Below are 25,732 nucleotides of genomic sequence, written 5' to 3' on the forward strand. Positions count from 1 at the left end.
TTATCCTGTATTTTTATCTTGTGAACCGCCCTGAGTCCTTCAGATGAAGTTTAATAATTAAATAACCTGCCTTACAAGGCTGTTGTGGGGATCAAATGAAGAGGGGAATCGTAGAACCAGGGGAAGGGCCCCTGGGCGGTCATCTAGTCCAACCCCCTGCAATGCAGGAATTTGCTGTCATCCTATGCGGGGATCAAACCTGCAACCTCAGCGTTAGCAGCAGCACACTCCAACCATGTACGCCACTATTGAGCTCCTTGGAGGAAAGGCGGATTATAAATGCAATAAATTACTAAAATGGCCTACGTGGATTTAAGAATTGGTTCAGGAAATAGAATTTTTTCCCTCTCCTCCTTAGCGCAGAAATTGGATTGCCTTGAGTACAGAATGTCTAACTTGTTTAGGGCGCATCGCACACCGTCCTCAGAAGTGAGATGAGATGAGAATCTTTCTTAATTATGGCCCAGCAAAAAAATCCCAGTTTGATTCTTGTTATTCATCTCGGCCTCGCGAAAAGCCAGATCTAATTGCAAAGACAGAGTACATAGCTGATGATAAGTGTCTAGGGATGACAAACCCTTTCAAGGAGACCGAAAGAAATAGCTACGTTTAGACAAGATTTATTTCAAGGCTGCGTGTAGATTAGGTATTTTGTTGCCGGTAAAAAAAATATATACTTTGTTTTAAAAGCTCAGAAGAAATTAAAATGGGGAACAGTCATTTGTCTTGTGTGCTGAAATTTACGGACCAAGAAGCAGGAGAGTTCAGACCCAGGAAAGTCGGCTTTTTTTAGACTAGGAAAAGCATTTTTTAAAAAATAAGAGAATTTCAGCAGTGGCTAAGCTGCCTCAGTTCCTTCTAGAACATTTGTCCTAAAAAATAATAATGTTAGCCCAGCATCTGCTGAGGGAATCATAGTTGGTGAGCTTCTCAGGGTTATTAGTTCCAGTTCTGCTTATTTAGGCAGACACCAATTTTTCTTCAGACCTCCATGTTGTTTTGTATAGGACAGCGAAAGGGAATCTGTGGTCCTTCAGATGCTGGCGAACTCCAGCTCCCATCAGCCTCAGCTAGGCTGGCTAATACTGAGGGATGATGGGAACTGTAGTCCTGCAAAACTCAGAGGGCTACACATTTCCCCATCTGTGTTATAGCATTCGGGCCCCATCTACACTACCCATTTAAAGCGCTACGATACCACTTTATAAACAGTTGTGGCTTTACCCAAATAATCCCCGGGAATATAGTTTGCTATTGCTGCTGAGCGTTATTAGGAGATCGTTCCCCTCGCAGACCTACAATTCTCAGAGTGGTATAGCAGGGAACCCCTCTTCCCAGGGAATTCTGGGAGTTATAGTTCCCTGAGCAGATTTTAATGGGAAGTTTTTAATGACTGATGTTTTAATGTATTCTTAATATTTTGTTAGAAGGGACACAGGTGGCACTGTGGGTTAAACCACAGAGCCTAGGACTTGCCGATCAGAAGGTCAGCAGTTCAAATCCCCGCGACGGGGTGAGCTCCTGTTGCTCAGTCCCTGCTCCTGCCAACCTAGCAGTTCAAAAGCATGTCAAAGTGCAAGTAGATAAATAGGTACTGCTCTGGCGGGAAGGTAAACGGCGTTTCCGTGCGCTGCTCTGGTTCGCCAGAAGCGGCTTAGTCCTGCTGGCCACATGACCCGGAAGCTGTACGCCGGCTCCCTCGGCCAATAAAGCCAGATGAACGCTGCAACCCAAGAGTCGGTCACGACTGGACCTAATGGTCAGGGGTCCCTTTACCTTTTTAATATTTTGTTTGAAGCCGCCCAGAGTGGCTGGGGAAACCCAGCTAGATGGGCAGGATATTAATTATTATTATTATTATTATTATTATTATTATTATTATTATTATTATTACTATTACTATTATTATTAATTATTTATTACATGGGGTCTTCTAACAGCTCTCAGCAAACTACAGTTCCCAGAATTCTCTGGGGGAATGCATGGCTGCATAAAACTTCTGCAGATGTTAAGCAGGGATTTGTTTCACTGGATTTATTTCGCTCCACTTGGTAATATATCTTTCTGGTGTGGGCTGGGCATATGTTCTTGTTGAAGTACAAAGCAGTATTATTAACAATAAATCGTTCCCCAGTCACGTTACTCCTTTTCTCCTTTTTCAGCGGACTGTGTCAAGGTGACCGTCCGAGATCATGGGATTAAGGGGCTCTATCGTGGCCTCAGCTCTCTGGTTTATGGTTCCATACCGAAAGCCGCTGTGAGGTAATCACTTTTGGATTTTTATTCATTTCTGTAGTAGTAGTAGTAGTAGTAGTAGTTGTTGTATTGAACTTCTTAGTCAGTTTTAAAATACAAAATGTATATTGGAATTTGGGCTAAGTTGCTCAGAGACTCCTTAAAGCAGTGAAGGATGAACGAATTGAATAAATAACATAATAATGGCAAGAGCAGCGTGTTCTCTTCTCCCCAACCCGCCGTGCTCCTCAGCTTTCACAAGCCACCTTCTTTCTCTTTCCAGGTTTGGCATGTTTGAATTCCTCAGCAACCACATGAGAGATGCAGAAGGGAAGTTGGACAGCAAACGAGGGCTCCTGGCCGGCTTGGGGGCTGGCGTGGCCGAAGCGGTGCTTGTGGTGTGCCCTATGGAAACCATAAAAGTAAACACAAACACAAAATGTGGTGTTTGTTTATTTCTTTGTTTGTTTGTTTTTGGGTTGATTAAATGTGTATCCAGCTTTTCAAGAACTTCTCCACAAAGCAGTTTACACAAACACACACACATATTTATTTATCTGAAATAATCATCAAATAAATAAATATGTGTGTGTGTGTGTTTGTGTAAACTGCTTTGTGGAGAAGTTCTTGAAAAGCTTTATTGGCCGAGGGAGCCGGCGTACAGCTTCCGGGTCATGTGGCCAGCATGACTAAGCAGTGCACGGAAACGCCGTTTACCTTCCCGCCGGAGCGGTACCTATTTATCTACAGGGACCGAGCAACGGGAGCTCACCCCATCGCGGGGATTCGAACCGCCGACCTTCTGATCAGCAAGTCCTAGGTTCTGTGGTTTAAACCACAGTGCTACGCCGGCTCCCTCGGCCAATAAAGCGAGATAAGCGCCGCAACCCCAGAGTCGACCACAACTGGACCTAATGGTCAGGGATCCCTTTACCTTTACCTTTTAATCATCAAATAGGAAGTTGCCCTTATCCCAAATGAGATAATTGGTTGATCTATCTCAGTGGTGTTGATACCATGTGGTGCCAAACTAAGTCCTGCTCATAGCAGACCCATTGAAATGAATGGACCTAAGTTTGTTGTGTCCATTAATTTCAGTAGAATACAAACTGCTGACTGGGTATAGCTGGTGATCTAATGCTGGTGTACTGGAAGAAGCAAAGATCACTAGTGTCAAAGCAATGATTCTTCAACATCAACTTTGTAGGACTGGTCATGTTGTGCGGATGCCTGATTATTGTCTTCCAAAGCAACTACTCTATTACAAACTTAAAAATGGAAAGCATAATGCTGGGGGTCAACAAAAGAGGTCTAAAGACTCTCTGAAAGCAAATCTAAAAAAAAAAAAGTAGTATAAACACTGACAACTGGAAAACACTGGCCTGAGAGTGCTCCAGTTGGAGAACAGCCTTTACCAAAGGTGTTATGGGCTTTGAAGATGCTCAAACTCAGGATGAAAGGGAGAAACGTGCTAAGAGGAAGGCACGCTTGGCAAACTCTCACCGTGATGAAGTCCCGCCCAGAAACCTATGTCCCCACTGTGGAAGGACGTGTGGATCCAGAATTGGCCTCCACAGTCACTTAAGGACTCACTGTTAAGACCGTGTTTATGGAAGACAATCTTACTCAGCTACGAGAGATCGCCAAGGAAAAGATTGCTCTCTAGGGATTCTGACACTCCCATCTCCTGCCTGGGGGCAGGTTTATTGGGTTGTTTTAGTGTTTTAGTTATTATTATGTATTTTGTGTTCCTATATTGTGATTTTATGTTGTAACCGCCCTGAGACCTGAGGGTATAGGAAGGTATACAAATTTAATTGATGATGATGAAGAAGAAGAAGAAGAAGAATACCTGAAGATAGAATCTGAGAGATTAATGAGCTAAAAAATTCCTTGCTGGGTCAGGCCGCAGATGCCCATCTTAGTCCATTCTCCCAGTGGCTAACTAGATGCCATGGGAAGCCCACAACCTAGCATGCTGCCTTCTGCTGAGTCAGACCATTGGTCTAATATACCGCAGTATTGTCTACACTGACTGGCAGCAGCAGGTCTCCAGGATTTCAGGCAGGGGTCTTTCGTAGCCCCGGCTGGAGATGCCAGGGACTTGATCCTGGGATCTTCTGCATGCAAGACGGATGTTCCAACACCAAGCTACGTCCCTTCCCTATTTAAGACACACTCTCTCTTGCACGCACACCCTCACACACTGTTCAAGCTGCTGCACACAAACACAGACATGCCGAATGAATGACCTGTGTGGGAAAGGGCAGCACAGCAACCTTCTGAAGACGTGCAGTTGCAGCAAAATAAATGCTTTTTCACGGGGTGGTTTCCCATACAGCTCCCGAAAGGGGAAAAAGATGCATGAATCTTTTATGAAGCTGCACATCAGGTTGAGCATCAGGGACTTCCTAACATCGGAACCCACCTTGTGGTGAACAGCAAACATTACAAGGGCATTTCCCACCCATCTCCCTCCTTTTTTGGGTCTGGCCCATAGCTGCCAACTTTTCCCTTTTTTAAAAGGGAAATTTCCTTATTCAGAATAGGATTCCTCGCAAGAAAAGGGAAAAGTTGACAGCTGTGGTCTGGCTCCCTTTGTTATCTGGGCTTGGGAGAAAGCTCATCTTCCTGATGCGAATTGCCACACAGAAAGAGAAACGGGAGCTTGGTGCCTTTAGACTAGAGTGCATGTGAAAAGTTGTGGAGGTTAAAACAGCATCATCGCCATTAACGAACTACAGTTCTCAGGGAGTTTCCCCCCCACCACTTATGTGCTATTGTTGTGTGAGTGATGGGCTACAGAATGCAGCTGCCCCTTTTGAAAACAACCCAGTCTAGAAGAGGCTGAGTGAGTTTAAAAATCTCTCTTGATGTTGGGAAGTCTCTCTTGACTTGCCAGTAAGTGACCTGGTGGCTGTTCCTCCACAGGTGAAGTTCATCCACGATCAGTGCTCTCCGCAGCCAAAATATCGAGGTTTCTTCCATGGGGTGCGGGAGATCATTCGGCAAGAAGGTGAGACCTGGCGTTTGTTAGCAGGGAGACGGCCTTGGCAAGGAGAACTTGGGGGGTTTGCATAATTGGGAATGAGAAAGCAGCTGTCTGCCTTCAAATCGGAAGTAGGTGAAGCTTCAGATCTCTCAGTTTGGGGTCTCTTGAATGTTCTTTTGCTTGAATCAGGGGAATCTGTGATCCTCCAGATCTTGTTGCTACTTCTGGTCCAATGGCCATAAAATGAAGGGGAATAATTAAGAGCCAGTGTGACTTAATGATTAGGGTGCTGGATTAGGACCTAGGAGACCTGGGTTCAATTTCCTACCCCCTGCAATGCAGGAATCTTGCCCATAACCACTGCTAGGTGGCCTTGAATCACCCACCTTCTGGCTAACAGTCAGGCACACTGATCCATTGCATCTGCAACTGGCTGCCCACCCACCGCCAAGCCCAGGGTCAAGGTTCTCGTATTCTTTTACAAAGCCCTAAACGCGGGTGGCGCTGTGGGTTAAACCACTGAGCCTAAGGCTTGCCGATCAGAAGGTCGGCGGTTCGAATCCCTGCGACGGGGTGAGCTCCCGTTGCTCGGTCCCTGCTCCTGCCAACCTAGCAGTTCGAAAGCACGTCAAAGTGCAAGTAGATAAATAGGCACTGCTCTGGCGGGAAGGTAAACGGCGTTTCCGTGCGCTGCTCTGGTTCGCCAGAAGCGGCTTAGTCCTGCTGGCCACATGACCCGGAAGCTGTACGCCGGCTCCCTCGGCCAATAAAGCGAGATGAGCGCCGCAACCCCAGAGTCGGCCACGACTAGACCTAATGGTCAGGGCTCCCTTTACCTTAAACAACTACAGTCCCTGGGTACCTCGGCGGCCACCTGAACTCATATGTGTCGAGTCACTGTGATATCACCTGCTGGAGCCTTCTTGATCATTACCCAAGTTGGCGAGGCTTATTTGACAAGAACACAGAACCGAGGCTTTTGTGTCGTGAGCCCAGCCTTATGGGAACACTCTTGCCAATAGAGACTCAGCAGGCACCTTCTGTTTCAGCATTTAAACGCCTGCAGAAATCTTTTCTATTCCGTCGGGCTTATGCAAGCAATGAAGAATAATATCTCTTTCCCCAAAAGTTGGCTGATTCTTGATTTTAATTTTTCATAGGACTTTTATGTACAGTCGTTGCGAACGGCTCTGGTATTTTCTTTACGAGTCAGTGACTTATAAATATTTTCATAAACAAACAACAGCTGCCTTATTCTCCCTCCTGATCTTCTTTTTCTTTTTGCTGCAGGCCTCAAGGGAACTTACCAAGGTTTAACAGCGACTGTCCTGAAACAGGGATCCAACCAGGCTATTCGCTTTTTCGTCATGACAGCCCTCAGGAATTGGTACAAAGGTATTTGGAATCCACCTTTTCAGATATCATCTTCTGGGCGGTAATCTGAACGGTGTCCCAGATCTTCTAACCTCAAGGCTTTTGCTATGGCAAAAAGAATAATAATAATAATAATAATAATAATAATAATAATAATAATAATAATAATAATAATAATAATAATATATTATTTGTACCCCGCCCATCTGGCTGGGTTTCCCCAGCCACTCTGGGCAGCTTCCACAAAGGCCAAAAATACACTAAGATGTCACACATTATTTATTAGTATTATTATTTGCCCCAGCCACTCTTGGTGGCTTTCAGCAGATTAAACCATCAGACAGAATAAAACATCAATCATTAAAAACTTCCCTGAACAGGGCTGCCTTAAGATGTCTTCTGAATGCCAGGTAGTTTTTTATCTCTTTGACATCTGATGGGAGGGCGTTCCACAGGGCGGGCGCCACTACCGAGAAGGCCCTCTGCCTGGTTCCCTGTAACCTCGCAGTGAGGGAACCACCAGAAGGCCCTCGGAGCTGGACCTCAGCATCTGGGCAGAACGATGGGGGTGGAGACGCTCCTTCAGGTATACTGGGCTGAGGCCGTTTAGGGCTTTAAAGGTCAACACCAACACTTTGAATTGTGCTCGGAAATATCCAAGCGGACACCTGGGTTTTCTTTTCCCAGCATGCACTGGTGCCAGTCACCAGCTTCTGTCCCACGTATCTGGAGTAGGGCTGGAGAATATTTTTCAGCTTGAGGGCCACATGGCCACATTCCCTGCTGTGCAGCTTTTCAGAGGCCGCATGCCAGCAGTGGGCCAAAGGCATAAGCAGGCTGAACAACCAATGTGAATGTTCACCTTTGTATAGTAGACTAGTTTCTACGCACCCCCTTCTCGAGTTTCCATTCAGACATGCAAGAGGCATGAGCAGGGTTCAAGGACCACATCCCAGCAAGGCAGAAACATTCAATTTGATGTTTTTATATGCTGCTTGCCACTTAGAGAACAGTGTTTTGTCTTTTATTTTATTTTTATTTTTTTAGGAGTTTAAACATTTTAGGTCATATGTACACGTATAACAGTAAAATAGCAGTATGACAACAGTATCAACATAAACCAGACATGTTGAAGATGGTAGACAACATGCTGGAACAAAGAACAGTGTTAGTGGGTGGCTTTATATATAAAAAAGATAAAGGTGAGTTCAGGTGGCCGCCGAGGTACCCAGGGACTGTAGTTGTTTAAGGTAAAGGGAGCCCTGACCATTAGGTCCAGTCATGGCCGACTCTGGGGTTGCGGCGCTCATCTCGCTTTATTGGCCAAGGGAGCCGGTGTACAGCTTCCAGGTCATGTGGCCAGCATGACTAAGCCACTTCTGGAGAACCAGAGCAAAGCACGGAAACGCCATTTACCTTCCTGCCGGAGCGGTACCTATTTATCTACTTGCACTTGATGTGCTTTCAAATTGCAAGGATGGCAGGAGCAGGGACCGAGCAACGGGAGCTCACCCCGTCGCGGGGATTCGAACCGCTGACCTTCTAATCGGCAAGGCCTAAGCTCTGTGGTTTAACCCACAGCTCCAACCGCATCCCTTCATATATAAAATAATAGCATGTAAATAATATACTGTTCTTTGCAGCTGAGCCACTAAGGGGCACTGTTCACCCAGCTTCCTGTTCAGTGTTGCATAGCTGAGTGCCAAGCGCAAGACCCAAACAAATTATGCCCACCTATTCATTTTTTCCTGTATTTTTAAATCCACCTTTGGAGAAAGTGCTATTCTAAAAATAAAATAGATTCCCTTAACTCAGGAGTGGTGGTGGGGGGAAGACACCCCACATTTAACAAAAAGCAGGTCTTTAGATCCAGATAAACTCCGTGCTTCTCTCCTGCTCTTGAGTCGATTGAGTGTTCTCTACCTTTAAACAAAAAACAAAAAAACTGCAGTTTCCTATAAATACAGTAGCTCAGTTGGTTCGAGTGTGGTGCCAAAAGCAGGCTGCCAATTAGTTTTCGGGATTCCCTGCTGGTTTTGACCTATCAAGACTTTTGTGGCTCCCAGTACCTCAAACATTGCCTCTCCCCACGTGAATCAGATCAGAAACTGAGTCCATCATCAGAGGCCCTTGTTCATGCGCTCTCTGTGAAGGAAGCGCCAAAAGTGGCAGTAGAAGAAGGGGCCTTTTCAGTGTTGGCTCCCTGTTCTGCAGGGAAGCACATCTGGCACCAGTGTTGTGTCATTTTAGGTGCCAGGTGAAAACATCCTTGTTTACCCAGGCATACGGTTTTTAATTGGGGGATAGGTTGAGATATCTGTGGCCTTTGTTGTGCTTATCTGTTAAGTAAGGTGGCTGGGACTTGTTCCTTTGCAAAAGGTTCTCAGATCAGTGTTTTCGTTTTTAGTTTGTTGCTGGTTTGAATGCCTTTGTTTTATTTTTACTGTGTAAGTTGCTTTGAGGCGCTAAAGTGCAATATTGCAACTAATAAAGTTTATTTAGTATTATCAGCATTATCATCGTCATGAGAGGCAGGGTGTTGTAGTGGTTAGAGTATCAGGCTAGGACCTGGGAGACAAGGGTTCGAATCCACACTGGGCCATGAAGCTCCCTGGTTGACCTTGGGCCCATCACTCACTCACAGCCTAAACTACCTCACAGGTTGTTGTGGGAATTAATTAAGGATTGGGAGAGCCACCTTGAGCTCCCTGGAGAAAAAGGTGGGAGATAAATGCAAACAACATCAACAACAACAACATGCACTTTTTACATTCAAGCCAGATTTCCATTTCAGAGTGAGTTGACTCCTGGCACCTTTGTTTTCTGCTCTGTTTCCTCACATGCCTCCTCCTCATCTTCCTTCCCCTTCTAGGAGATAATCCAAATAAAGCCATCAACCCGCTTGTCACTGGGTTGTTTGGGGCGATCGCAGGTGCAGCCAGCGTCTTTGGCAACACACCACTGGATGTCGTGAAGACCAGGATGCAGGTATGCCCAAATCTCTAAACTTCTCTTCAAGGGAAACCTGTAGGTCAGATTCACTCTGGGAGCCAGTGTGGTGTAGTGGTTAAGAGCGGTAGTCTCGTAATCTGATGAACCGGGTTCTCGTCTCTGCTCCTCCACATGCAGCTGCTGGGTGACCTTGGGCTAGTCACACTTCTCTGAAGTCTCTCAGCCCCACTCACCTCACAGAGTGTTTGTTGTGGGGGAGGAAGGGAAAGGAGAATGTTAGCCGCTTTGAGACTCCTTAAAGGGAGTGAAAGGCGGGATATCAAATCCAAACTCTTCTTCTTCTTCTTCTTCTTCCAACTGGGCCATATTTGAATGGTGGGCATGGCCAGAGGCAAAGAGAGTGGGAGTTAAAAAATGCATTATACCTGCACTCCTTTATATAAACGTGAGTGGGAATGGCACACGTGAAAGGGAAAGCCCAATCGTAGGAGTGTGGCAGGGTGGATCAAAAGGATTGACAGGTGACGTCAAGTGGTGGCCCATGTGGGTGGAGTTTGCTAGAAATGGAGGGGCTGGAGGGGCAGATTAAGCCCAGAAACCAGAGGTTCCCCACCAGGTAATTAATCCCTATATATGCCTGATCTTTCTGCATATTCTGACCTTTCATACCGCATCACGGTGTGGTACGCTGGTTTGACATCAACTGATAGGAAGTGCCTACAGAGGGTGATGAATACAGCACAAGATATTATGGGCTGTCCCGTGAATCCGCTGGATGAAATAGCTGAAGAACATTGCCACAGGAGAGTGAGGAAAATTCTCAGGGATGATTCACACCCTGGCCGGCACTTTCTTGATCTCCTGCCCTCAGGCAGAAGATTTAGAAGCATGATTAGTCACACCAACAGGGTAAAGAACAGCTTCTATCCATGGGCTGTTAGGCTGCTGAATGAAAAGATAACAACAGGGCAACTGACTTTCGGGTTTGGTGGGTGTGCGTCAGTAAACGAGGGGAATTAAGACTAAGAGAGCTGAGTGGGGGGTGCTCGTGTAATCTCACTGTACAGTGGTACCTCGGGTTACATACGCTTCAGTTTACATACGCTTCAGTTTACAGACTCCGCTAACCCAGAAATAGTACCTCGGGTTAAGAACTTTGCTTCAGGATAAGAACAGAAATTGTGCTCCGGTGATGCAGCAGGAGGCCCCATTAGCTAAAGTGGTGCTTCAGGTTAAGAACAGTTTCAGGTTAAGAATGGACCTCCGGAATGAATTAAGTACTTAACCCGAGGTACCACTGTATACAAGTTGTACAAGTGACAATAAAGTTTTTCAATTCAATCTCTCTCTCTCCCCCTGCCAATCTTCTTAAACAGGGTCTGGAGTCTCATAAGTACAAGAGCACTTGGGACTGTGCCTATCAGATCATGAAATATGAAGGACCTCTCGCGTGAGTGTCTCTTGGTTTTATATTTATCTAGTTCTTTAGAGCATTTGTGCTCCACTCTTCAGCCCATAAGGCTCCCAGCGTAGCTTGCCTATAGAGGCAACTCCCCATTTATGTGTGTTCAAGTGACTGTGTGGATCGCTGTGAACCCGGAAGTGGCACTTTTAAAGGGGCGGAAAGCCCCCTCCCCAAAAAAGAGAGCACGTAAACGGCAAGAACGGTTACAAAAACTGCATCTAGCAATCCCAAAGAGATTCACAAGTGCAATCCCATGAGCCTTTGAGGCCTGTGGAGAGTTGGAGCTTGATCAAGGAGGTTTGGAGGGAGTCCGTAAAGCGCTTCAGAACGTAACCCCTGTGTAAATGGGGAGTTGCCTGTACTCAAGTAAAACAAGACCGTCCCTTGCCCACAGACGTACCATCTAAAAGACATGACACACAAGGAAAAAGAGGCAGGGAGGGAAGAGGGGCAGAGTGGTGCACGCTCTAGTTATCTCCCGCTTGGACTACTGCCATGCGCTCTACGTGGGGCTTCCTTTGAAGGTGACCCGGAAACTACAACTAATCCAGAATGCAGCAGCTAGACTGGTGAGTGGCAGTGGCCGCCGAGACCACATAACACCGGTCCTAAAAGACCTACATTGGCTCCCAGTACGTTTCTGAGCACAATTCAAAGTATTGGTGCTGAGCTTTAAAGCCCTAAAAGGCCTCGGCCCAGTATACCTGAAGGAGGTTCTCCACCCCCATCGTTCCACTGAGGTCCAACTCTGAGGGCCTTCTGGTGGTTCCCTCACGGCGAGGTTACAGGGAACCAGGCAGAGGGCCTTCTGGGTGGTGGTGCCCACCCTGTGGAACGGCCTCCCATCAGATGTCAAGGAAATAAACAACTCTCCAACTTTTAGAAGACATCTGAAGGCAGCCCTGTTTAGGGAAGTTTTCAATGTCTGATGTTTTATCGTGTTTTTAATATTCTGTGGGGAGCCTCCCAGAGTGGCTGGGTATAAATTATTATTATCAAGTCAATTGTTCTTGTAATGGCCAGCTGGTGCAGTCCAGGATTAGGGAGTTCCTGATGGAGCTGGTCTTCCACAGCAGAACTGTTGGAGTGAACCCTCCCCCCCATCTCTCCCATTGAGGCCATCTGAAGGAACGGCTCTGCTCTCTGGTGACGGTTGAGAGAGAGGAGGCCTAAGCTGCCTTGCTTGTTTCTCGGACAAACGGCTCTAACCGCTATACCAGACTGTCTCTTGGTTGGCTCGCCTCTTCCCAAAGCTTGCTCGGATTCTCTGAAATGCCCCTTTCTCACCCTATTCTGTCCATTCCTCTGCAGGTTTTACAAGGGCACGATCCCCCGCCTGGGCCGGGTCTGCTTAGACGTGGCCATTGTGTTCATCATCTACGACGAAGTGGTCAAGGTACTCAACAAGGTGTGGAAAACGGACTGAGCGCCCGCCGAGGGCGGCACCACCTCCTCCCCACCCGCCGGGCAACTGCGGGGAGGGGAGGGGAAGGCACGACCCACCACAGACGGGGGAGGCCTACCCACAACTCCCTCCCCCCCTGCCCACCCGGCAAGTTAGTGCCAGCATTCCAGGGCTCCTTCAGCTCCACAGGTGGGATGTGGATACGGATCACGTCCGCGACCCGCTGCCTTCATATCAAGCTCAATGACACGTTTTATTTATATCCGAATGAACTGTGGCCGTGTTGCTAGTTGTTTTTTAATTACTGATGATATGATAATGTGACCAGATTGGATGGGGGAACAGAGACGGGATGGTTTTGTGCTACATCTCCAGCTGCTAAAGTTGGGGGAACGGGGTGAATGGGCGAGTTCGACTGGTGCCCGTCAGAAAGAGAAAGGGAACTTTCCCCCCACACACCCTGTCCCCCACACCAACGCCAACACCCGCTAGAATAAAAGTTCAAGAAGCTTTTTTCCCTTTTAGAAACAAACACACACATGAATTTACAGGTTCCCAATCGCTGGTCTAGATCAGTGTTTCCCAAACTTAGGTCTCCAGCTGTTTTTTGGACTACGGCTCCCATCACCCCGAGCTAGCAGCACCAATAGTCAGGGATGATGGGAATTGTAGTCCAAAACCAGCTAGAGACCCAAGGTTGGGAAACCCTGGTCTAGAGCAAGGATGGCCTTCCAGATCTTGTGGCAGTACAGCCCTTCAAATAGTGATGTACTCCAACTCCCATCATCCCTGCCTGTTGGCCATGGTGGCTCTGGCTGATGGGACTTGGAGTCCAATGACTTCTGGGGTGCTTCTGCTGGCTTTCTGAGAAGCTGGCGTTGAAACATGAGCTAAGAAGACGTCCCTGGTTGTTTACCAGAAGGCGACTGCCAGCGCATTGAGCTCCGGCTTACCAGCCAAAGAAGATCTTGTGAATTGTTGACCGACGGTGCCAACTCAGAAAGCTTGCAGAGGTAGGGAAAGGATGTCAGACATCTGGGTGTTCGCCAGTCTTTCATATGCCCCTTCCCCCAGTTGCTGCCAGCAGAGAAGAAAGCCTTGGAGGTCATGGCACATAATGCACACCCCGCAAAAAATACTTGAGTACATTCCATGAGTCCTGCTCCAATAGTATTCTCTTGCCAGCTAGCTTTTAGTATTGCCAAACGCGGGGGTCCCTAGAAAAGGTGTTGCTGGACAACAAGTCCCATCGTCCCTGCCCCTTGGACCATCCTAGCTGGGGCTGATGGGAGTTAGGAACCCAGCAGCAGCTGAAGGTCTTTTGATTCCGAATCTGTGCTCTCTTTGAATGACGTAGAGGAAGAGAAGGAATTGCCACCTCTGCAGGCTCTGAAGCACAGTAGCCTCAGCAGTGGAAGTTGGTTCATTTTGGTGAATGGGGCATTGCCCCATCAACCTCAGCTTGCCCCCGCCCCATCACCACCTGCCTTCTTACAACCAGGCAACGGTGGCGACCCTGCCTGTCAACTTTAGTCTCTGTGTCGTCCTTGTAGGACGCAAGCAGGCGGGTTAGAATTCGTTGCCTGGACTCCATGCCCTTCTGCCCTGCCAGTCCCAATGGGTATCAGCCACCCCTGGCCCCAGGAGGGCCTGGTTCTCCCAGCACCCCATAGAAATGGGGCAGCGGTGGCGGGGCGGCTATGGTGGTGAGGCAGTGGGTGATGGGAGGGCAGTCTGTACTGGGTGCCTTGGCAGTGGCCTGCCACTGCTGACTCCTAACACCAGCCCTGGGTGGGGATGACATTCGCCCTTCCCCATCCTATGCTCATGCCTTCTATGCTTCCCCCCCTGCTAAAGTCCGCAGCCCAAAGATATGTTGCGATGGGTGTTTTTCTTACCCTTGCGAATAAAAGCTTCTTTTGAACCAAAGTTGGGGGACCCACTCCCCTGACCTCCACAAATGTTTCTGGCTGAGTCAGGAGAGTCGAATTAATTCCCACACGTACACCCAGCCCATAATATTAACTCATTCCATAGAATTCACTTGTTTACATGGGGGGGGGAGGGAAAGAGGGATATGATAAACAGAAGCGATAGCCCCTTTCTAGAACCTGTTTCTTGTGTCCCAGGTGGAAAAGGGACTCGCCAGCTAAACAGAGAACTGGTCAGAAGGACCTACCTGCTCACTCTCTGGCGCTGCTGGGGCTTACCCAGAAGGTGGGTGAGGTTGGTGCAAACGCGTCTGCAGGAGCACAAGACTGGTTCTGCTGGTGTGCTTGCGCTGCTGCAGCCTCGCCTCCTGCCACTTGCCGTAAGCTGCAGTGACACTGATGTTAGGAGTCAAGGGGAGCAGTACCACCCCTCTGCTGTCTGGTGCTCCTTTTCAGATTCTCTTTTCTCCTCCCTCTCTCCTTGGGAGTTTCCTCCCTTTTCCCTCCTTTTGAAGACCCTGATGACTCGCTGGAGAAACTTGTAGGCTTAGCAGACACTACTCTGGCTCACTCGTGCTTTTTTCTGTACTAGGAAGGGACCTTTCCCCAGGTGCCAAGGAAACTCGCCGACGATTCCGTTACGGATCTGTGCCAAATTTTGTGCGTCTCTCGTCCTTTTTCAGTACACGTGGGGGCCTTTCCCTCCCCCCCTTTTGCTCCAGTCTTTGCTAGCTATTGTACTGTGGACTAACTAAATGCAGCCAGCTGTTGATAGGGGAAGCGGTTAGTGCAGGGACCGTCAGTGTGCTGCCCTCTGGATGGGGTGTACTACCTTTCCCATCATCCTTGACCGTTGGCACTGCTGGCTGGGTCTGATGGGAGCTGCAGTTGAAGGCAGCCGGAGGGCACCTTCAGGGTTTGAGAACAAATCCCGGGCAGATCTGTTTCCCTACCACCACATATTCTAAGGTGCAGTCCAGTTGCAAAACTAATAAAACGATAAGCCTGCTCCGAAGAAGCTGTGGGCTGCAGCTGCACCAGTACGTGAAACCCTTTGAATGAGAATTAAGTTTCATCTGTCCAAACACACCTTTATGAGCATATTGGCTGCAAGTGATAGAACAGGGGTGGGGAGACCTGTAGACCTCAGATATTGCTATACAGTGGTACCTTGGTTTACGACCATAATCCGTTTCAGAGGTCCGTTCGTAAACCAAAACACGTCGTAACCCAAGGCGCACTTTCGCCAATGGGGCCTCCCAAAAAAAATCTCCGTAATCCCCCCAAAATTGTTCGTAATCCAAAAAAAGTTCGCAAACCAGGACGCACGCTTCCTGGTTTGACGTGTTCGTAATCCAAAACGTACGCAAACCAGACTGGGTACCACTGTACTAGAATTCCCATCATCCCTGACTGCGGGTGATGGCAGCTGTAGTCCAGCAACATCTGGAGAATTTACAGGTTCCTCATCCTTACAGTAGACTTTACTTGCTGCATAATTTCAGTTTCACAGAAATGGGGATCCTGGCTGTGTCCCTGCCCGTATTTCCACACATGTTCACCCCAACCGTTTATGGAGGTGTGCTGTTGTAGCCAGCTCCACTTCCTATGGCAGGGATGGAGAACCTTTGGGCTTCCAGGTATTGGTGAACTTCAGCCCCAGCAAGCATGGCCAATGGCCAGGGATGATAGGAGTTGTAGCCAACCAACACCTGGACTCTTAACTGTCCTACAGGCTTGGATAACAGGTGTCCAGGCTATGTTTTTGTGCTGACCATGTGGCAAGCAAAGGAAGGTGATGCATTGGGATGGGGATTTTGTTGCTTGTGGGGGTGCGTGGTTTTTTTATTTACACAGACCGGGGATTTCTGAATTTAAATTTTTTTTTTTGTTTTTATTTTAATTCACTGTCTGCACCGGCAGCCTGATACTAGAATGGTTTTGGAACTTCTCAGCCCTGCGGCGAGGACGCCAACCAATAAAGCCAAAGTTGCCTGTTTTAGTGAGTCGCTTGGCCGTTTGTGTTTCACTTGGAAGGGCGCTGCAACTGCCCCCTCTCTCTGTCTCGCAGGAGGAATTCCTGCTCTAGCGGGTAATGAATAGGTAAAGGGTGAAGGGACCCCTGACCATTAGGTCCAGTCGTGGTCGACTCTGGGGTTGCGGCGCTCATCTCGCTTTACTGGCCGAGGGAGCCGACGTACAGCTTCCGGGTCATGTGGCCAGCATGACGAAGCCGCTTCTGGCGAACTAGAGCAGCGCACAGAAACGCCATTTACCTTCCCACCGGAGCGGTACCTATTTATCTACTTGCACTTTGACGTGCTTTCGAACTGCTAGGTTGGCAGGAGCTGGGACCGAGCAACGGGAGCTCACCCCGTCGCGGGGATTCGAACCGCCGACCTTCTGATCGGCAAGTCCTAGGCTCTGTGGTTTAACCCACAGCGCCACCTGCATCCCGGGCAATGAATGCCTGCACCTCAATGCTTGCACATGCACACAAACATAAGAGGCTGCAGGATCAGGCCAATGGCCCTTCTAGTCCAACATCACAGTGGCCCAGATGCCTTTGGGAAACCCAGGGCCCAAGAACAAGAAGCCTCTTCCTTCTGGTATTCAGAAGCATTCCTGTCTCCGACTGTGAAAGGCAGAGCAAAGCCACTGTGACTACTTAGACTGGGCAGTAATCTGGTTTTCTTTTCTTTTTTTAAAGATATTTTATTAGAGTCTTTCAAATTATAACAAGAAAAAGAAAAAAGAAAAAAGAAAAACATAAAAAATAAAAACATACAAAATAAAAAGTTAAAAAACACATTAATTTTCATAACATATCTTCCATACACTTATTTTCCCAGACCTCCTCATACCTCCCTTTTTTGTATTCCAGTTCAATTTGTTAGTTCAGCAAATCCTTAGCATCAAATTTTTACCCTATTCTAATCTTTCATTACATTACCTTACTCTATTCTCCTCATTGTCCTATAAAAAACCTTAACCTAAATCTTATTTTTAATAGCTTCTCTTAACCTTTATATTCTTTCCTAATCCCTTAAACTTTTATACCAGAGACAAGCAGTTTCATTTCATACATCCATCTAGTATTCATCAATTATGTAGGATAATCCTAATAACAAAAAATAAAAAAGAGAGAAAGAAAAAGTAATCTGGTTTTCAACATTGCGATATATCACCAACATCACCAGCTAAGCATTGCGAGATACCGATATATCACGATGTCTGAAACAAGGATGGAGCTGGTTTTCAACTCTGTGATGTATCACCAGCAAAACATCTCCTGCTCAACATTGTGATCTACTTACTGACAGATCACCGTGTGAAATAAGGATGGAGCTATCTAGAGGCATTCCCCACATTGTGATTTTTGCATAGCACACACACACACACCATGATTTGCAATACATTGCCAGGTCAAAAATTATGAAACCAATATCATGAGATGGACTTGAAACCGGTTTTGGATTATATATTGCCCAGCCCTAACACACATTAAGGTCAGAAGAACTTTGCCGGCAATCAGGCCAAAGGCCCATTGACACCAACATCCTGTTCTTACCTTTGACCAACCAGGTGCCTCGAAGAAGCCAACAAGTGGGACATGGGTGCAAGAGCGCTCTCTCCTAACCACTGTTTCTTGGCAGCTCTTAAGAGCGCTCTTGACTTTTGTTTGCTTCTGGGAGATGTGGGAATGTGTTGTGCTCCACAAAGTACAGTGGTACCTTGGTTCTCGAACTCAGTCTGTTCTGGAATGCCGTTCGAATTCCAAAACGTTCGAAAGCCAGTTGGCTGATTGACCCCAGAAACAATGCCGACAGCTGAAACAGATGTTTGGCTTCTGAAAAATGTTCACAAATGGGAACACTTACTTCTGGGTTTGCGGCGTTCAGGAGCTGATTTGTTCGACAACCAAGCCATTTGGGAACCAAGGTACCATTGTATCTTCAGTCCAAAGAGCCTCTTACCGGAACACTCACCACTGAGGGCAGGGCTGCACAGTCCAGCCAAGCCCATAGAATCAGTCTAGGCCTAAATTTGATCTAGGAGGCAAGGTCAGGCAGGCACCCCCAGTCAGTATCACAAAGGGTTCATCCAGCAAGGAGAGGACACCAAGACTTGCACGCTAAAGAACAAGGAACCAGAAGCCTCTGACGTTCCCAGCCACTGAAACACTCAATAGGGACCGCTCGGCCACATTTACAGCATACCACTTAAAAAGTCATGGCTTCCTCCAAATAAATCTGGGAGCTGTGGTTTATTGAGGGTGCTGAGAGTTGTTAAAAGACCTCCTCCTAGTCCCAGGGCTACAATTCCCAGAGTTCCCTGGGAAGAAGGATCAATCATTAAGTCACTCTGCAAATTGTAGCTCTGTTGGGGAACAGGGGTCTCCTAACAACTCTCAGCACCTTGGCTAAACCACAGCTCTCAGAATTCTTTGGGGGAAGCCATGACAGTTTAGAGTGGTATAAAGGTAAAGGGTAAAGGGGCCCCCTGACCATTAGGTCCAGTCGTGACCGACTCGGGTTGCAGCACTCATCTCACTTTACTGGCCGAGGGAGCTGGCGTACAGCTTCCGGGTCATGTGGCCAGCATGACTAAGCCGCTTCTGGTGAACCAGAGCAGCGCACGGAAATGCCGCTTACCTTCCCGCCGGAGCGGTACCTATTTATCTACTTGCACTTTGACGTGCTTTCGAACTGCTAGGTTGGCAGGAGCAGGGACCGAACAACGGGAGCTCACCCCATCACAGGGATTTGAACCGCCGACCTTCTGATCGGCAAGTCCTAGGCTCTGGGAGGGAAGTTTTTAACGTGTGATATTTTATTGTATTTTTGGTTTTTATGGAAGCCGCCCAGAGTGGCTGGGGAGGCCCAGCCAGATGGGCGGGGTATAAATAATAAATTATTATTATTATTATTATTATTATTATTATTATTATTATTATTATTATTATCTGTGGTTTAACCCACAGCGCCACCCGCGTCCCTTTAGAGTGGTATAGTAATGCTTTAAATGTTGTTGTTGTTTGTATGCCACCCATCTCTCTGGCTTGCCCAACCCATTCTAGGTGGCTCCCAACAGAGTATGAAAATTGCGATCAAACAATAAAAACTTCCCAAAACAGGCCTGCCTTCAGATGTCTTGCTCGGGGGTTGCATAAATATGTGATTGAGACCAAAACTGATAGATAGATCCACTCATCTCTAGAGAGGACACACTTTTTAAACACACACACAGAGAGAGAGAGGAGGAGGAGAAACCATTCAATCAATCCCTCTTTCCAGGGAATGAAAGTCGCGTTAAGATCAGACTTTTGTGATATGGAAAGTGACGGGGAACTGAAAAGGGTGGGATAATTCTAGCTTTGTTGCAGCATCATTATATTTCAATTTACCAGTCGCTTTTTTCTTGCCACGGCAACTCACAGTGACTTCCAAAAAAACAAAGCAAAACCCCCACATACATACATGAAAATTGAGACGATAATAACGCAACAGCACCGTAACTTCCCCGCAACCAAATTGGAAAGAATGCTAATTAATTACCCAACGTCACCTCATCTCCCTGCAAAGAAGAAGAGTCAATAAGCAGGTTGTCTGGAATATGCATATATATAAATCACCATGAGGGTCTTTTGCCTTTTTTAAAAAAAAAATATTTCCAGATTCTTAGAGAATCTGGCTTTAAGACCCAGGAGAAACTTTTACACATGAACTGAAAGGAGGGGAATAACTTTTTTTGGAAGGGGGTTGGTGGTGGTGCTAAATGTCCAGCCAATCCCCTTGTGTGCATTGGGAACAACACCCGTTCGATGTTGTTTCTTGTATAAAAGGCCATCACCAGTTTGAAGCCCAGTTGAGCGGTGACAGCTTTTGCTGTCAGCCGCCCATGAAAGGGACGAAAGGCAAAGAGCCTTCTCTTCAAGCAGCAAAAATCTCTCCAGCGACCCAGATGCCAATGCTCAGTCACTGAGGACCGCTTGCCAGCGCCGCCGGTCTCTTAAATAAGAGGCGTCTTTCCTTCCTCTCGCACGCCGTCGGCCGGGTAGATGAGAAGTTTGAGGCTTCCACCCAGTCGCTTCTGTCGTGGGACATCATGCTGTTTTAATCCTTTGCCTGGGGAGCCCATTCCCTCCGCGGAGGGCCTGGCTTTGGAGCAGGAGTGAGTGCGAAAGAGAGAGAAACCGGGTGAAACGCCTGGAGAGCTGCTGAAGGCCATCCGGTCTGACTTGTGGTGACGAAAGGTCATCCACACTCGGCGATTCCTAGCAGCCGGTTTCGTAGGGGAGGCAAGCCATGAGGGAACCAGGAACCGGTGTGGGGTACCAGCTAGTCTTCTGCGTGTGGCTTCTGGTGCACGGCCTCACCGAGGGTGGATGTGGCGACCGAGAGGCCCACAAATGCTGCCCGGGCCGGAATAACGATTGCTCCGATTTTTCTCTGAGGAAAACACCGTGTTACTGTGACACCTACTGCGAGAAAACCGGGGATTGCTGCGAAGATTATCACTCCGCCTGCCAGATCTCGGGTGAGTTGGCACTTCTGGGTGAGAAGGGATGACTGCAGAGGGATGTCTCTTGGTGGCTGTGCAATGTGCCCTTCGACCTTCAGGAAGCTGTGGATGCTTCTCAGGCAGAACTGGTTCCAGAAGGGGGAATCTCCAACATGTCCCAGTGCTAGAAATGGGGGAGGCATTCAGTCCAGGGCACATTTTAATACAAAACGTCCAAATTTGCACTCCTGAAACGCAGCCTGAAACAAATGATAGCAATCTGTCCGAATTTGCATTTCCTTGAATTTTGTAGTGTGGTTCCCCAACCAAATAACATAGCCAGAAACATGTGTGTTAGGGGAAAGTGTGTGTTAAACTGCGTCTCTTAGCGAAAATAGATGTATAAAAATGCATTTCGTTGTGGGGGCTAGTTTGTAAAAAATGGGTTTATTGGGATGAATTCTCACAAAGTTGTGTGGGGACTGACTGGAAAAATGGGAAACAGAAAACAAAATTGACCTATTCATCCACCCCTGCCTGGTTCCTGTGTAATCATGTGGTGTAGTGGTCACAGCATCAGGACTAGGACCTTGGGAGACCAGGGTTCGAATTCCCACTTGGCCATGAAACTCACCTTGGAGGCCAGTCACTTCCTCTCAGCCTAGCCTTCCTTGCTGGGTTGTAGTACTAATGGAGGGGCCTCATTTAATAAGCAAACAAGCAAACAAATAATCTTTTTAAAGCTCTTCACAGCTTAGGATCAAGGTATCTACTGGATCACTCACAGCTGGGAGCACTTAGATAATTTTAGAATCTGAACTTAATGGCCTGTGGAGATGCCCCTGTACAGACAGTAACATGGATGACTTCATTTACTTCAAAACAAAGTCAGCCAACCCTATCACATTTGGGATTCTCTGCTGACCATAGACATCATCATCATCATCATCTTATTATTATTATTGTTATTGTTTCTTACCATCTGAGGATCACAGAGTGGTTTACATTATAAAAACACAAAAACACGTATCATAGTAACAAACGAAAACAATACCTCCTCCCCAAAATTAAAAGGCCATGGATTGTTGAATTCGCCAAAGACCTGAGAGAAGATAAAATCACCCCTGCAGGGACAAAACATGTTGGTTAAGGCCCTACCTACACTTATTCAGAGAAATATCATACCATTTCAAACAGTTGTGGCTTCCCTCAAAGGATCCGGGGAGCTATAGTTTGTTAAGGGCTGTTCAGAGACTGCTATTCTCCTCACAAAACTACAAATCCAAGTTCCCTGGGGAGGGGGCCTGATGGTTAAACTACTCTGGGAATTGCAGCTCTGAGGGGAATAGGGGGTCTCCTAACTACACTCAGCATTTTTTGTTTGTTTGTTTGTCTGTTTGTTTGTTTGTTTGTCTGTCTGTTTGTTTGTTTGTTTGTCTGTCTGTCTGAAATTTTTTATTTCATTTTGACAAAGTAATAATCATTATTATTATTAATAATAATAATAATAATAATAATAATAATAATAATAATAATGTGCACCCCACCACCAAGACCATTCCATTATAACTATCCAACCTCCCAAAATTCCAACACCCCTTGCAGTAGTTTGACCCCCTTTCTGTTTTAACAGTACAAATTCCACAAACACACTTCATATCTCCTCAGAATCATTTCTCCTGCATATTCCCTGTCTTACCTTAACGGCACATGCTAATTTATCATTAACAGCTATATCCCACACCTCTTTATACCATTCTTCCATTTGATATTCTGCTTTCCCCTTCCACTTCCTAGCTACAATAATTCGTGCAGATGTCAATAAATTTGCTAGCAATTTAAGAAACTACAGTTCCCAAGATCCTTGGGGGTGGGGAAGCCACGATTGTTTAAAGTGGTATGAGCTAGCTTCAAATGTGCACAGTAGACCCACTGAAATTAATGAACAGGGCTTAAACGAAGTCTATAAATTTCAATAAAGTCTTCCCTCTAAGTATATCTCGGTTGGATCCAGTGGTCCAAAGCTTTCAGCACAGAACTGCGGAACAGATGCAATCTGTTTGTAGCGCACCGTTCTCAGCCCAGCAATCGACTCACCCTAAAACCCAAACCCTCTCCCTCCCATTTACCAGCCCCCTCCCCTGGCCAATCGGAAGCCTCCGGCCAAGCTTGTGAATGGTCCTGAATAGGTCTGGCATCTCTGTTTTCACACATGGCTTCCCACATTGATGCGGGGAGTCCAGGTTTACTGTCAACAGAAAGGCAGCGAGGACAGTTTTGAGCACACACAGCCTTACGACGTGCGGCAGGAAGAGGATCTGATTGTGTGTGCGTGTGCGTAGAGATGCCCTGCAAAATTTGCACCGACATCCTTTTAAAATGGGTTGAGGAGGAGTGGATTACTGGGTTCTTGTTTTTTGCTTTTGTTTTTGAAATATTTTTTATTTGGTTTTACAAGTATAAAATCGTAACAATACCACCATACACTTCCACATTTACAGATTCCTCCAAATCTCTGGACTTCCCACCTCCCCTCTATGGGTCCTATACAATGCTTTTTTTCTGGGGGTACGTAGGGGTACGCATACCCCTAAACATTTTGTGAATCTAAGTTTGGCCTCATTGGGGGGCAGTATTTCAATATGACTACCAAAATGAGAATACCCCTAAACATTTTTTTAGAAAAAAAGCACTGGTCCTATTATTGAACCTTTTCTTTTCCTATAATCTATATTTTATGTCACTCCAATGTCTCCATAGTACTTGTTACATTACAAGTGTTATTGTAATCCTGCTAATGTTTTCCTCTGCTTAAAGTAGACTTCAAGATAAATTATAAATTTTCCCCATTCTTTGTTAAAGTTCTGGTCTTCTTGGTTCCTGAGCTGTCAGGTCAACTTTGCCATTTTGGCATAGTCCAACAATTTTATTTACCATTCTTTGGTAAGGACTTCTTTCCATCTCTGAGCTAATCACATCTGGGCTGCTGTCGTCGCATACATAAAAAGTCTTTTTTGCTTCCATTCTTGTTTTTGTTTTTATTAGGCATGTTGTGATTTTATGTTGTGAACTGCCAGAAGATCTGCAGGTATAGGGTGTTAGACAAAATTTCACAACAACAACAATTTGCCAAAAGCAATGAAAGCAGACAACATGGGGGCACATTGCTAACAACACAATGGCCTGCTAAAAAATAAATCATTTAGAAACATATCACAGTGTTAAACTATGGAGAGGTAACAATGATCACCAACTTGGAAGGCTTTAAAAGAGGCTAAGATAAATTCATGGGGTAATACAGTGGTGCCTCGCAAGACGAAAATAATCCGTTCCGCGAGTCTCTTTGTCTAGCGGTTTTTTCGTCTTGCGAAGCAACCCTATTAGCGGCTTAGCGGATTAGCGCTATTAGCGGTTTAGCGGATTAGTGGCTATTAAAGGCTTAGCGGCTAAAAGGCTATTAGCGGCTTAGCGGCTTAGAAAAAGGGGGGAAAGGGGGGGAATCGGAACACTCGCAAGACGTTTTCATCTTGCGAAGCAAGCCCATAGGGAAATTCGTCTTGCAAAGCAGCTCAAAAACAGAAAACCCTTTCGTCTAGCGGGTTTTCTGTCTTGTGAGGCATTCGTCTTGCGGGGCAACACTGTAATAATAATAATAATAATTATTATTATTATTTATATAGCCTTGTAACTATCTTTGTTGGAATTTGTAAATGGTTGTAACCCACCCTGAGTAAGAGAGCAGTAAAAAGTAAAAAGGTAAAGGACCCCTGGCCGGTTAAGTCCAGTCAAAGGCGACTATGGGGTTGCGGCGCTCATCTCGCTTTCAGGCCAAGGGAGCCAGCGTTTGTCCACAGACAGCTTTCCAGGGTATGTGGCCACCAGGACTAAACCGCTTCTGGCACAACAGGATACCGTGATGGAAACCAGAGCGCATGGAAATGCCATTTACCTTCCCGCTGCAGCAGTACCTATTTATCTACTTGCACTGGTGTGCTTTCGAATTGCTAGGTTGGCAGGAGCTGGGACAGAGCAACGGGAGCTCACTCAGTCACAGAGATTAGAACTGCCAACCTTGGCAAGCCCAAGGTTTAGACCACAGCACCACCCGCTTCCCTTTAATTAGGGTAGTAGTAGTGATAATGATAATGATAATGATAATGATAATGATAATGATAATGATAATGATAATACAGTGGTACCTCGAGATGCGAACGGGATCCGTTCCGAAGCCCTCTTCGCATCCTGAATGGAATGTAAGATGCAACGGCGCACCTGCGCGTGCGTAGGTCGCGTTTTGACGCTTCCGCGCATGCGCGCGACATTTTGAGCATCTGCGCATGCGCGAGCGGCGAAACCTAGAAGTAATGCGCTCCGTTACTTCCACAGAGCGCAACCCGAAAGCGCTCAACCTGAAGCACATTCTACCTGAGGTATGACTGTAATAGCAACCAGGACAGCAATAACTTAAAGCCTCAAGCACGACCCTCTCAGATATTTATTGGGGGCCCGAAGGGACCTGGGCTCCTGGGAGTCGGCTCCTATGGAAATCTCTGCACCGCCCTTGCCTTTCGGAGAGTGTCTGTTGCAAAGAAATTCGTCTGTTGCTGATGTTCACACAGCGCGGCTGGAATGAGGGATTTGGGGGAGGAGAGGGAACGGCCTCAGTAAGCCACCCCTGATCTCCAGGGAGATTAGCCCAGTCACAACTCAGCTCGATTACCGAGCAATGGTCTCTGCCAGGGAATAAAAGAGTCAGGAAGCTAGAAACCGCGCTAGCAGCACCTTGTTGGTTTAGAAACAGATTCATTCCCGAGAGCATGGACAAGCTCAGTGTGAGAGCAGCTGAACTGACCGCTGCTTCCCTTTCCTCATAC

General features: G+C 46.8%; 2 protein-coding genes across 4 annotated transcripts in view; both read left to right on the forward strand.

The window, feature by feature from the left end:
• The window catches only part of SLC25A1 (solute carrier family 25 member 1), a 56,117-nt gene extending 39,764 nt beyond the window's left edge, over positions 1-16,353 (forward strand). Inside the window, exons 3-10 of one of the 2 annotated variants that reach the window (XR_014002979.1) lie at positions 2,163-2,262; positions 2,519-2,657; positions 5,167-5,251; positions 6,518-6,622; positions 9,474-9,589; positions 10,930-11,003; positions 12,330-15,554; positions 15,590-16,353. Coding sequence is in view for 1 of the 2 variants with exons in the window: in XM_081175104.1 (XP_081031230.1) it covers positions 2,163-2,262; positions 2,519-2,657; positions 5,167-5,251; positions 6,518-6,622; positions 9,474-9,589; positions 10,930-11,003; positions 12,330-12,444 (734 nt within the window). In the remaining variant the exon portion in view is untranslated. Of the gene's footprint in view, positions 1-2,162; positions 2,263-2,518; positions 2,658-5,166; positions 5,252-6,517; positions 6,623-9,473; positions 9,590-10,929; positions 11,004-12,329 lie in introns of both variants that reach the window. The other variant, XM_081175104.1, reaches the window with a different exon arrangement.
• Positions 16,354-19,325: 2,972 nt separating this feature from the next.
• LOC308575974 (somatomedin-B and thrombospondin type-1 domain-containing protein-like) overlaps positions 19,326-25,732 on the forward strand; it is a 29,201-nt gene continuing 22,794 nt past the window's right edge. For both annotated transcript variants that reach the window (XM_081175156.1, XM_081175157.1), the window contains exon 1: positions 19,326-20,894. In XM_081175156.1, the coding sequence (XP_081031282.1) occupies positions 20,663-20,894 (232 nt within the window). In that variant the 5' untranslated portion in view covers positions 19,326-20,662. The remainder of the gene's footprint in view (positions 20,895-25,732) is intronic.

Source organism: Podarcis bocagei (genome assembly GCF_964188305.1).
Source record: "Podarcis bocagei genome assembly, chromosome: 16".
In the NCBI taxonomy this organism is placed as follows: Eukaryota; Metazoa; Chordata; class Lepidosauria; order Squamata; family Lacertidae; genus Podarcis; species Podarcis bocagei.